Source organism: Lepidochelys olivacea (genome assembly GCF_965140295.1).
Source record: "Lepidochelys olivacea isolate rLepOli2 genome assembly, chromosome: 7".
NCBI classification, from domain to species: Eukaryota; Metazoa; Chordata; order Testudines; family Cheloniidae; genus Lepidochelys; species Lepidochelys olivacea.
Window position 1 is genome coordinate 106,583,106 of NC_140417.1, and position 14,475 is coordinate 106,597,580.

General features: G+C 39.7%; 1 protein-coding gene across 1 annotated transcript in view; it reads right to left on the minus strand.

Moving 5' to 3' along the window:
- LOC311523252 (disintegrin and metalloproteinase domain-containing protein 9-like) overlaps positions 1-5,087 on the minus strand; it is a gene marked incomplete at its 5' end in the record, with an annotated part of 33,254 nt that extends 28,167 nt beyond the window's left edge. The window contains 2 exons of the mRNA XM_084633024.1: positions 3,163-3,260; positions 5,039-5,087. Of these exons, the coding sequence (XP_084489150.1) occupies positions 3,163-3,260; positions 5,039-5,087 (147 nt within the window). The remainder of the gene's footprint in view (positions 1-3,162; positions 3,261-5,038) is intronic.
- Between the last annotated feature and the right edge of the window lie 9,388 nt (positions 5,088-14,475).

The following is a 14,475-nucleotide window of genomic DNA, read 5'->3' on the forward strand; positions in this document are numbered from 1 at the left end:
TTTATTGACATTTTACATTCCATGCAGCTAGGAGAACGTCATGGAGAAGACACAAGAGAAAACAAACAACCAGTAGAAGGATTAAAATACTCTGCTAATAGAAACGAGGAGTACTTGTAGCATCTTAGAGACTAACAATTTATTTAGGCATAAGCTTTCGTGGGCTAAAACCCACTTCATCAGATGTATGGAGTGGAAAAAAACAGTAGGCAGGTATATATACACAGTATATGAAAAGATGGGAGTTGCCTTACTAAGTGGTGGATCAGTGCTAACGAGACAATTCAGTTAAAGTGGAAGTGGGTTATTTTCAACAGTAGAATACCAAGGGAGGAAAAATCACTTTTGTAGTGGTAATAAGGCCAATGTAAACAGGGTGCCCATTTCAAACAATTGACAAGAAGGTGTGAGTAACAGTAGGGGGAAATTAGTATGGGGAAACCTAGCCCTGTAACAAACCCCCGTTGCCAACTCTGTCCGCATATCTATTAAGGGACACCATCATAGGACCTAACCACATCAGCCACACCATCAGTGGCTTGTTCACCTGTACATCTACCAGTGTGATATATGCCATCATGAGCCAGCAATGCCCCTCTGCCATGTACACTGGCCAAACTGGACAGCCTCTACGCAAAAGAATAAATGGACACAAATCAGACGTCAAGAATTATAACATTCAAAAACCAGTCGGAGAACACTTCAATCTCCCTAGACACTCAATTACAGACTTAAAAGTGCCAATTCTTCAACAAAAAAACTTCAGAAACAGACTCCAATGAGAAACTGAAGAACTGGAATTATTTTGCAAATTGAACACCATTAATTAGGTCTGAACGAAGATTGGGAGTGGATGGGTCACTATAAAAACTAATTTCCCCCTACTGTTACTCACACCTTCTTGTCAATTGTTTGAAATAGGCCACCCTGATTACATTGGCCTCATTACCACTACAAAAGTGATTTTTCCTCCCTTGGTATTCTACTGTTAACAATAGCCCACTTCCACTTTAATTGAATTGTCTCATTAGCACTGACCCCCCCACACACTTGGTAACACAACTCCCATCTTTTCATGTACAGTGTATATATACCTGCCTACTGTTTTTTTCCACTCCATGCGTCTGATGAAGTGGGTTTTAGCCCACGAAAGCTTATGCCCAAATAAATTTGTTAGCCTCTAAGGTGCCACAAGGACTCCTCATTGTTTTTGCTGAAACAGACTAACATGGCTACCATGCTGAAATCTGCTAATAGAGACTTTTATGGAAATGTGACAATATAAACATATGTTAATAGGAGAGCAGAAAATAACCATGAGCAGTGGTAAATCCAGACTAGCAGTCTAGGGTTCTATACTCTCAAGAACAGATGCCCCTTACTAATTCATCAGGGTGAAATAATGGAAAAATTAAAGCTGGGCCAAAAACCAGCCAAATTCTGTTTTCTGAACAGTGAAGAGCCAGCATAACTGGTGTCTGCCACCTCCCGTGGGATGTACATTAGAGCAAGTATGGAGCTGCACTCCAGCTATTCTTGGGCAACCAAGCATATTTAGAGCTGCCAGAGGCTGCTCTAATCTGTATCAAAACCGAAACTAACTCCTTACTGATCCCAGAATCCAAGGAGTGCAAAGATAGCTTAAAGCCTACACTTTATGCTGAGCAGAGCTTGTCTGGACCCATGAATCAGGGCCTCCGTAATGAAATTATGATGCCAGGCTGGTGATGGGGATGCACTGTTGCATCTTTCATTATAACATCTCCTCCCACACACTTAGAAAGAGAGTGACTTTCATCTTATTTCAAATTTAAAACATGGGACACTAAGCATTACTACTAAAGCTTTTGGCATAAAACTGACAATAAGATTTTTGAAAATGATTTTTATGGGATAATAAATGGAGAATGAGCAGTGCTTAAAAGAATGGAATAGCTTATCATAATGAGCTGAATACAGAGTGATTATTTTTGTGATTACCAAATAGAAATTCCAATTCTTAGTCATTAATGGTGGGCTTTTCAAAAGCACTCAGCATTGGCCCAACTCTACTGTCACAGAAGACAACTGGAGTGTTACTGCTGACTTCAATGGGAGCAAATTTAGGCTATCACCCAGCACTTTTGAAAATCCCCATCCAAAAGAGCTGTATTTTAATAGTTATACTGCAAAAAGTGTAGGAAAGCACCAAGGGGAGGCATATGTGGAAAAGTATCTCTTCTTTTGTAAAATCAGCATCTGTATTCTTCTCAGATGACTAACTATCCTTCTTAAATTAAAAAAAAATCTTTAAAAATAATTCATTATTGTTTAACACTGGGTTATTGCTTGTAGTGTCAATACAGTCCATGTGTATCGATGTTGTAATTTGTCTTCCTACCTTATATGTTTCATTTAAAACTTTTATTACAAAAGAAGGGAGAAAATGATCCATTGTGTAGAGTAAAAACAAAGAATTTGAGGCCCAATCATAATATAATGCCTTGTGGCACTCCTTATGCAAATCATCATAGCCCAATGAACAATATTCAAATTCCACAGGTCAGTTCACTGAAAGATAACTAAATCTGACCCATTATACAGTATTTCCCTGGCAACCATAGTCTAACTTGGAGGCAAAAATTATCTGAAACATCCATTAATATTTTTTCTCTCCTAGGGAATTTATCACTCCTTACTCACTCAATTAGCCCCACGGAATTAAATTGAACAATTTGTGCAATGCAAGTATGACTGGGCCCTTATTTATGGTGAAAGGTACTAGGATGACCGAAGTCCTCTGTTTAGCCAAAGAACAAGCACAGCATGGACAATGTCAGTTCAAATTTCCCTACACTTTCTAACTGGACCCAGAGGAAACACCTGACAGTTTTCCCATGTTCATTCAGATTTTTGTCTCTGCTAAGATTGCCAACAAATGTAGCAATCAGTATGAACTGAACTAGAGGTTTGTGTGATGTGGACTGAGAAGACCATCTCTTGCCTGTTTTGAAGCCAATTCTGAGAGCTAAATAATTCACTCACAAACGTGCAACCCGCTGAAAGGTATAGAAGAGATTACTGACTATTCTACATAGTAGGGTGTATTCTTTTATATATATTGTAGTGCAATATTAACAGTAACAAATAATTCATAAAAAAAGTTTGGATAGAGAAACAAACCTCATGTAAATATGTGTGGCGTCTCTCCCTGCCTGTTAAACTTCGCGGGGTAATTATTTCGAATGTTGAAAGTCTAGATGTCTGATGAGAGGATGCACCTAAAAATAAAATTTAAAATCTCTAAAGAAATAGAAAGAGTAAATAATTCACAAATTCTGTATGTTCACAATGCTCATCACTGAAAACCAGTTTAATCAGCGGCAACTAAGTGCAGGAAGAGAAAGGATGGTCTCATAGTTAAGGCAGTTGAATGCCATAGTAAACTGGATTCTATCCCTGTCTTGGCCAGAATTCCTATGTTATGCTGGGCAAGTCACGTAAATCAAAATTTTCACAGGTGGCCAATGTGTTCCTCATTTTCTGGGTATCCACCTTGAGGCTCTTAGGGTCTGATTTGCAGAAGTACTGAGTGCCCACAACTGCATCTGGAGTCAATAAGGGTATGTCTACACTACAATTAAAAACACCCAGCTGGCCCATGTCAGCAGACTTGGGCTTGTGGGGCTCGGGCTAAGGGGCTGTTTAACTGTGGTTTAGACATTCAGGCTCAGGTCCCAGAGCCCAAGCTCCAGCCCAAGCCCGAACGTCTACATTGTAATTAAAAAGCCCCTTAACCAGACCCCTGCAAGCCTGAGTCAGCTGACACAGGCCACCCATGGTTTTTTAATGGCAGTGCAGACATACCATAAGAACTCTGCTCTGAACATAATAAAGTGCTATAACATGCTAAATACTCTGAAAAATTAAGTCCTCAAATTAGTCAAATTTGTTGACACTTTAGACAATTTTGGCTTTAATCTCTCTGCAACAGTTCCCCCATGTGTAAAATACCACCTCATTTCGTAGGGGTGATACAAAAATAAATTAATTAATGTTTGAAAAGATTTAAAATATTACAATGATAACACCACAGAAAAGCCCATGAGGAAATTCATAATTCTGTGCTCAGTACAGGGTTTGGATGGTGTGTAGTAAATAATATATGGTGCCACACATTAAATGACCAGGATTAAAAAAAAACCTAGATAACCACCCATTCACTGAATAAGCCTGGAATCTTGTGGAAAAAATAATATGTGATCATGTAATTAAAAACTGGATCATAACGCCTACAAAAAAGGGAACAAATTAAGGTTGTACAGGTGACATTAATTTTGGCATTTTCTAACTTTTGAGTGCTTGATTTTGCAACCTTAATAATGTTCCTTTAATGTAGGGTGGTGTGATTTTTTTGTTTTCTCTTCTGTAACTTCCTATGTTTGCATGAAACTTAAAAACTAAATAAAAATAGAAATTTCATCATGTAGAACTGCACTCACCCCAACAGGGACATCTGCCGGGTTGGTGTCTTTAGATCCACAGCAAAGTTATCTACAACTTAAGCTAACAGAGTAATCGGTAGAAGTAGAAGGCAGTTATCGTCTATGTGGACCAACCACTAGGGTGGCTGGAGACACACACTTTGCCAGTCTGTTTCACAGTGATTTGCTAGACAGCAAAGAAATGCTGAGACTCAGCAATAATGGATTCAATTTGAAGTTCTACAGGGAAGTGTGTTGGGTAGTTACAGATCCCTCTGCCCCATCTCCTCAGCTCACCACTGCTCCCTGCCCCTTTTTTCTCCTATCCCCAACTCCCCAGCTCCTGCCCTGTCCTCTCCCTTGCTGATATCCCCTTAGCTTCTGTCCATCCCTCGGGTCTGACTCCTGCCCGTCTCTATCCATAGTTCCTTCCCTTCCTCCCCCATACTTCCCCTCTTTCTATATCCCTTCCTGGTTTTTGGCTCCCCTTTGCTCCTGCTTCTATTCTCCCTCCCTACCCAAAGTCCTGCCACATTCCCACTAATATACATCTCTTCCCCCACCCTGTTCCTTACCTATCTGCATCACACACAAGGCTCTTCCTTCACCTTGCTGCCTGGGCATGGCAATAAGGCGACATTGAGAGCACACAAGACAGTGCCCCTGCTCAGTTCCTGGGCATGGTGCCACAGCAGCCACTGTAGCCAGGAGGGACAATTTCAGGGTATGGTGCATGGGTAGTCCAATCAACATACAGGAGCTGTGAAGGGATGGAACATGCTCAGAGCAGACTGAATCTTCACAGAATTTATCTGCCCAACTCTAGCATGTGAAATCAGATTTTTCAGAGACTTATAATTTGGCCAAATTTGGGAAGAGTTTCACAAGAATGGCAAGGGCACATCCCTGATACGAACAAAACCCTCTGCCAAATGTCAAGTCCCTGCTCCAATGCATGGAGGCTCTAGAGCTTCTCAGAGAAATGGAAGAATTTTTTAACCTTGGAAACACAATCCATTTCACCCTGGCCTCCTTCGCGGAAATGGCATGGAAAATGTCAGTCCAAACGGTTTAAGTTTGGCAAAGTTATATGCAAGTGAAAACAGGGTCTTACAATAGAAACAAACAACTATAGAAATCACTACTTGTGCCACCTATAATAAATGACTCGCCTTTTTCTTTTCATTTGGTACAGTATCAAAACACAAGACAGTTTATGAAATAGCTCAGTCAGTGGTTCTCAAACTTTTGTATTGGTGATCCCTTCCTCAAAGCAAGCCCCCGAGTGTAACCACACTTAGAAATTAAAAACACTTTTTTATATATTTAACAATATTATAAATGCTGGAGGCAAAGCAGGATTTGGGGGTGGAGTCTGACAGCTCACAACTCGCATGTAATAACCACATGACCCCCTGTTTGAGAATTCCAATAGCAGGACATGAATGCCAGATGTATCTTTACTTTTTGCAACTCTGTTGACTTTTTCCGGTTTCTAAGCTGAATTTGTGTATTGCTTTTTTAGCTATTAACAGGTCCCTGTGGTTACTCAATTGGCTAGCAACTCTGGTCATGCAGCCAATCCTTAATGACACTTCTTGGTTGAGTATGCTTTAACACTTACATTTGAGGTTTCAACATCTCAATCATATATCAGGTTGCACCATCTGAATATGAATGCTGGTGATATGCTTTTTCTTAACAGACTGACCATTTTATTAATCATTTTTCTTATTTCATCTAAAAGTACATTTGGTTATCACTCACTTAAAGCCTTTTTTTAAACTTTACTATTTCAAAGAGTATTTAAAATATACACAGCATTAAAGTGACTTCCTTTTTTCACTATCTGGTATCAGTGGCTAACGAGCTAGTGGTTTTTAACTTGAGAATCATTTTAGCGCATCTATCATGAACTCCTGCTTACATATAAACAAACAATCTGTGTTAACTCTACCAGAGATTATTTTATTTCTTAGATCGAGGCAGAAAATTATGCCTGGACATAGGCACACATAAAATTAAATCCATAGATAAAATCCATATTTTATAGTACTCTCCTTATGCCTCTGGGGTACAAATCATGCTACCACACATGGCTGCCACACTCCACCCAAGAAGTAGTAGCAATGCAGTGTTACTGAGTACATATAATTTCTAAAGTTGTTTGGTAAAATCTGGCAAGAATGGCACCACACAGGTGTAAAACATTACTACTGAAAATAATTTGATAGTGGAAAGATAGGAGAAAAATGTGGGAAAGTAGTAAACAATTATTTTTAAATAATGGTTCCCTCTGACCCCCACCATTTTAGTATCCGGAGTCTAATTGTAACATGGAAGTAGAATAGAAACTCACTCAACTCCAACTTGAAGAACCATTGTGAATTAACAAATTTGGAGAATTAGTACACAAAACAAAGTAAAAGGTTAACATATCACAAAATATACATTGTTTATTTGACATGTGTAGTTCAGTTTTAATATTTTAGTATATTTCATAGAACCATGTGGAAATATACAGATGAAGAGCATTATATAAACGCTAAGAAGAATTATTATTTTATTATTTATTCTATAGTATATTTCATAAACATTATGATGATATGAGACTACAGCTCTTTGCTACTAAACCTTCACTAAGAAAATTTGGTTTGCAAATTATGGGTATGAATTAGCAAAGTGTAAATTAATAAGGTTGTCCTTTATTTCAGTGGCTTCCTAGCTATTAAACATCCATTGGGAAAAAAAGCAAAATAAGGAGCAACAGGTAGCTTTCAATTTAGGCCACAATCTGGAAAACTTCAGGTATTTTATTATGCATGTAAATTGCCTTGAATTTAAAGAGACTACTCACATGCATAAAGCTAAGCACATAAGCAAATCTTTGCAGGATTGGGGATTTATCTATTTTCACAGACAGTTAAATTTAAGAGGTGTCAGACCATCCAGAGAGCAAGAAGAATACAGTAACTGGAGAAGATAAGAACTTTGCATGTGCACCTTTTTATTTTTTCAAACACTCATTAACTGCAGACTTCAACATGCCATATGCTCAGAAAAGCCTATATCATAATCTCTTTAATATAATAAATATGTGGTGACAATTTTAGAAATAAAATGAAAAAAACTGTATCATCTCAGTGTTTTTATTTTGGACTTAAAAAACATCAATCTAAAATGACTGCAGCTTAAATTATCTTTCTACCCAACTAATCTAACCACATCAACCCCACTTTCCCTTTGAAATCTCTCCACAGGTTTCTCTTTCTGCACTGAATTAAATTTTGACTTCTTGTCTTTGTCTTCAAGGTCGTGCATAACTCTCCCTCTCACTACTTTTATAACTTTGTTTCCTCATGTTGTCCCCCACCCCCAACCCAGCTAATCCAGCAATGACAGCTTTCATGTCCCATTTTGTTTGTTTCTGTTAGTCATCACTACACCCTATTCCAACACACCTTCTGGCTTATTTCAGAATTATATATACACATATACAGAATTATATATACACATATTCTCTGTGTATATATAAAGCCTGCTGCAGTTTCCACGATATGCATTTGAGGAAGTGAGCTGTAGCTCACGAAAGCTTATGCTCAAATAAATTGGTTAGTCTCTAAGGTGCCACAAGTACTCCTTTTCTTTTTGCGAATACAGACTAACACGGCTGCTACTCTGAAACCTTCAGAATTAGAGTACTTCAGTGGTACAGCTGTTAACCAGGAAGCTGGAGATCAAAAGTCTGATTAGAATCTGATCTCAGCAATGCAGCTTTACATTGATGTAAACACCAGGTTCAAATGGTGAACTTTACCTGATGACCTTTCCTTCCCATTTGTTGTCTACTCACTGCGTTTGGTTTAATCCCTGCTGAAGTCAACAGAAAGTCTCCTGTTGACTTCAGTGGGGCTAATGGAGAGTAAATTATAAATTAATTTTAATAAAAGCAAACTGTTTTTCCGCACTTGAACTGTGCTCTCAGATAACAACCCAAAAGGATTTCATCTCAAATATAAGACAAAATCACTCATGGCACAAAAAATTCCATGGAAGCAATCCAAAGTGGCACAAAAAAATCCACAATGTTCTCTTCACAGAGTAGGAGGAAGGTTCTTCAGCACAATTTCTGTAGATGGTTTCTTCCCTACTAAAATCTCAAAGACTTTCTAAGGGTTGAGTGCAGTACAACATTATTAAGGAGGACTCTCCAATTAAAATAATACGGTTTCCTTCCACAAAGAAACATGTTTTGGGTTTGTAACACCGGTAGGATTTATAGTTTCAGTAGTTAGATTTTGTAACTCACTTATAAAAATAGCCTTCTAAAATATTAGTACTTAGCACTTACTGTGTATGTTGCTTTTCATCTTCAAAATACTGATAAATATTAACTAATCTGCACAATCCCCTTTTTTCCCCATGTGAGATATGTATGTATTTTTATCCACTTTTAACAGATGAGAGAACTGAGGCACAGATGAACTAAGTATCTTTCCAGAACCCACAGAGGACATTGAGTCAGGGTCAGAATAGGGTTTAGAACTCCAGAGATCCAGGGTCATAACTTTATGCTAATACCACACCTGTAAAAATACTGAATACTGAAATGTCCAGTAACAAAGCTAATTTTCTACATATTGAAAACAATCCTGCCCTCACCTAACTCACGAGCATCACCATTGTCAATAGAATTGAATTTTCTCACAGTCTGTTTTATGTGAAAGTATGGCATTGGAATGGAAGCATATCTCATTTATCCTATTATCTTCATAATGCTGTATGATCAGAGATATAATACATCACCAAATTAATTTTTAAAACAAGTTCTATTAATTTATATCTTGATACTAGAAGGGGAGGGAAGTACAAAAAAATTACTGTAATCGAGTCACAAAAATACAGCTGTACAAGTAATGGTCCACACACACTATTATTTTGTTGAATCCTAAATGAAAATTAATAAGAAATTAAAAAATGAGAAGTCCAACAAAAATACACAATTATTTTAAGGGAGAATTCCCTCACATCACAGAAGACCTGAAATGTTTTATCCATTGTTCATCACAGATGAGGGCCAGTTATTCTAACTGTCACAACCAATACTTTATACAGAGCCTAACACAATGGGGCCTGGCTTCTAAGCACTACCATAATACACTACCATACTACTACTAAGTGAAATCAAGGAACATAAACCTGTCTATTGGTATAAATGTGCATTATTAAACTGACTAGGATCATTACACTCAGAATTCCAGTCTGTTCAGGTGGTAAAATAAGCAAGACTGCTTGTCATACAAGCTGGCCAATGAAGCAGAAAAAGAACATACCATACTTACACACTTGTCACACAGAAAAAAAGATGTATCTACAGACCTCATCCTGCAGTCAATACATTTCTCTGGGACTCGTACAAGAATTTTGCTTGAATAAAGAGTTCTGGATCATGACTTATTTGCACGAGCATAATTTGCAGCAACTTTCTCACTGAATATTAAAACTGAAGCTCACCTGCTGTATGAATTGGCTTTCCAATAAATATTAGTCCAAAACCAAACAAAAGTAAGCTGCATTTTAACATGGTTATTTTTCTCTGCGCAAACACTTCATCTACTAAGCTGTTTAGAAACACTGTTTTACTGAGGATGGTGCTCTTACCAGCAGTTTCCCTAAATGAAAGAACTGGAAAAACTAGAATCTTTTGTTGTCAAGGCAAACAATAGATAGCACTGAAAGAGTATTTCAGGCATGTTAGCAAACACTCCCAAGGAAGAAGGAAATAAAATTTCTCACATTGTGCTTTTCAAAAACTGGTTAGACAACTTACAACAAACCCAATATAACATGATTGTAAATGCTGACTGGAGAAGCCAACTGACTGACCCCATTACAAGACAAAACTGATTTATTCTAAAACCCTTTGAGATCAAAGACCAGAATTCTGAGACCAGCAACAATATACTCTCAAATGCTAGACAGGAAAACAAAGCATCATATAAGCTAGGTTACTGAATTCATATGAACCAGCTCAACAAAAATGCATCTTAAAATGCACCAGAATTACTCAGGTTCAATTTGTAATTGTTCTCTGTTTTGCACTTTAGGAATTTTTATTTCACAAAAATGTTTGAAAATATTGTCCCTATGAACACACAGAAATCACACATTAACCATATAATCCAGAAATCACCGGAAACAAATGCATAACTTTATAGATATTTTCCATCTCTAATTTCTGTGGTGTCTCATCAGCGTTCAACAAATTCATTCTGGACTACCATACACGCAATGTTTGCAGATTTGGGTTCTATGACTGTATGCCTTAACCCAACAGCACAGTTAAGCCTGTGTAATAGGTACAAAAAAAGTCCTTGTTGTTATCACATGTTCAGTGGTCTTTTTCATCTCACTGAAACAGTTTTTACAATAACGTTGGTAGTGAAAAAAGAGCTGCTATTGGGCATTTTTTCAAATATTATATACTGGTTTAAATACATACATAGTGATAGAGTTGGTCAATGACTGATTATTAGTCTTCTCCATGATCAGGCGGAAGACTCAAGTTGGATGTCTAGATCTGGACTTTTGTTTTCCTGGTCAGCTGGAGGGATGGGAGATTGAGAGCTCTTTAACTTGCTGTGTAATAAAATTCCTGACAACAAAGGTAAAGACAGCACTGATTCCACTCTGAAAAGTGTATAATTTCTGTAAGCTTTGTTTGATGGGAAGAAAAAAGTTAGGTCCCAATCCAGTAAAGACTTACACATGTAGTTAACATTACACAGAACAGTCCCACTGATCTCAAAGCATGAGCCACAGTGGATAAAGTTAAGCATGTGCATCAGTCTTTGCAGGATCAGAGCCTCAGAAAGCAAAGATTTGATGCTACACTACTGCAGTAGAGGGAGGTTTTAATACTGACTTCAGCTGAAGCTGGATCAGACCCTACATGAGGAAGGATCCTCAGGATAAAGATAATAAAACGTAAGAACATAAGAAAGGCCATACTGGGTCGGACTAATGGTGCATCTAGGCCAGTATCCTCTCTTCCAACAGTGACAATTGCCAGATGCTTCAGAGGGAATGAACAGAACAGGGCAATTATTGAGTGATCTAGCCCATTGTTGACTCCCAGCTTCTGGCAGCTAGAGGCTTAGGACACCTAGAGCATGGGGTTGTGTCCCTGGCCATCTTGGCTAATAGCCATTAATGGACCTATCCTCCATGAACTTATTTCTTTTTTAACCTATTTATAGTTTTGGCCTGTATCCTGTAGCAATGAGTTCCACAGGTTGACAGTGTGTTGTGTAAAGTAATACTTCCTTTTGTTTTAAACCTGCTGCCTATTAATTTCACTAGGTGACCCCTGGTTCTTATACCCTCTAACAGCAATATCAAAATTTCACCAAATGCAGTGCCTTTCATGTCTTAGTGTTTAAACTGAAGACTGAAATCCTTGTTTTTACGATCAAGATTTGATAATCTTCTGGGTTTTTTTATACTTTCCTTTTTGTCCTTCACTCTCACACAAAAGTTCGCTTCAGACACAAGAATTTTGAGTTAGGTGAAACAGATCATAATCAATCACAATAAATATCCACTGAAATAATCTGTTCAGTAACAAATTCTAAAATAAATTTGAAGACTGTGTGCATGATGAAAGCCAGTCAGCAATCAACTCTTTCTTTTAGCAGAAAAAGTGTACTATTATCACATTATGTATTTAGGCTCTGATGCTGCTCCAAAGTTAAATCAACATCAAAATTCCCTTCCAACTTCAACAGTGCAGGATCAAGCCAATAGCTTTTCCACTTCTTTACTTATCTACCTCACATGGCTGTTATGAAAAAATAACCACTGATTTTTCTAGGAGGAGGGCAGGAAAAGGGAGGTTTCAGAGTAACAGCCATGTTAGTCTGTCTTCGCAAAAAGAAAAGGAGTACTTGTGGCATCTTAGAGACTAACCAATTTATTTGAGCATGAGCTTTCGTGAGCTACAGCTCACTTCATCGGATGCATACCGTGGAAACTGCAGAAGACATTATATACACACAGAGACCATGAAACAATACCTCCTCCCACCCCACTGTCCTGCTGGTAATAGCTTATCTAAAGTGATCATCAAGTTGGGCCATTTCCAGCACAAATCCAGGCTTTCTCACCCTCCGCCCCCCCCCCCCACAAACTCACTCTCCTGCTGGTAATAGCCCATCCAAAGGGACCACTCTCTTCACAATATGTATGATAATCAAGGTGGGCCATTTCCTGCACAAATCCAGGTTCTCTCACCCCCCTCCAAAAACCTATTACCAGCAGGAGAGTGAGTTTGTGTGTGTATGGGAATGTGGGGGTGAGAAAACCTGGATTTGTGCTGGAAATGGCCCACCTTGATTATCATGCACATTGTAGGGAGAGTGGTCGACTTTGGATAAGCTATTACCAGCAGGAGAGTGAGTTTGTGTGTGTGGTTTTTGGAGGGGGATGAGGGGGTGAGAGAACCTGGATTTGTGCAGGAAATAGCCCACCTTGATTATCACTTTAGATAAGCTATTACCAGCAGGAGAGTGAGTTTGTGTGTGTATGGGAGTGATCGAGTGAGAGAACCTGGATTTGTGCAGGAAATGGCCCACCTTGATTATCATACACATTGTGAAGAGAGTGGTCACTTTGGATGGGCTATTACCAGCAGGAGAGTGAGTTTGTGTGTGGGGCGGGGGAAGGGCTGCACCAGGCATGATTGCAACCTAACCAATCTGTCACAGAGTTCACCACAAGCACAGATATCTCACTCTCATTTATCTACATCTAGTCTGATTTCTCAGGATGATTCATATGCCCTAGGCCCTCATTCCCTCCCCCCACCACCTCTCACAGCATGTTACAGACAGGGCCCCCACAATCCAGCCACCAGTGGTGAAACCACAGAGAAAACCTTGCAGGGACTAGGAGAAAAGTATATAAGACTGGCCAAACTGGGTCAGGTCAAAGGTCCATCTTGCCCACTATCCTATCTTCCAATAGCAGCAAATGGCAGGTGCTTCAATGGGAATGAACAGAACAGGTAATCATCAGTCCTGTCAGCCATTCCCAGGTTCTGTCAAATAGGCTAGAGACACCATTCCTGCCCATCCTGGCTAATAGTCATTGATGGACCTATCCTCAATGACCATATCTAGTTCTTTCTTTAACCCTATCATCTTGGCTGTCACAACATCCTCTGGCAGAGTTCCACAGCTTGACTGTTCATTGTGTGGAATACTTCCTTCTGTTTTTAAAAACCTGCTGCCTATTAATTTTATTGGGTATCCCCTAGTTCTTGTGTTATATGAAGAGGTGAAGTAATGCTTCCTCACTTTTTCCACACCAGGCATGATTTATAGACCTCGATCACCCCCCCCCCTTTGCAATCTCTTTCCCAATTTTTTTAATCTCTCCTCCTCTGAAAGCTGTTCCATAGCCCTAATTATTGGTTGCCCCTCTCTGTACCTTTTCCAATGCTAATATATCTTTTTCTGAGCTAAGGCGACCAGAACGGCACAAGGTATTCACGGTGTGTGCAGGAGGCCTTCAGGGTGCAAGGCCAGGAGCACCAGGCATGGTCACGTCCCCCCTGGGCCGGGCCCATTCCCCGGGAAGGAGCGCAGCCCCCTTGAAGGGGAACGTGGGGCTGAGGCCGGCGCTGCTCGCACCAAGGGGCCTTTCACGGAATGGGGCTCGGGCTGTACAGTTTCCACCCAACAGCTCTTCTGACTGGTAACGGGCCCAGGGCAGGACGCAGCTGCAAGCCACGCGCTATCTGGGCCGGCAGCTACCTTCCCTCAGGCCGCGTCACACGCAACCACCGCCGCCCTGGCCCTAGCGCGCGCTCGCTCAGAAGCTAAGCACGGAAGCGGAAGCGAGCGCCACTGCCACTCTGCGCACGCGCGCCACCCAGCGGCTGAGACGCGTGAGACGCTCTGGGGATGGGGCAGAACGGGAAGGTTGCGAGCCAATCAGCAGCTGGGCCGGA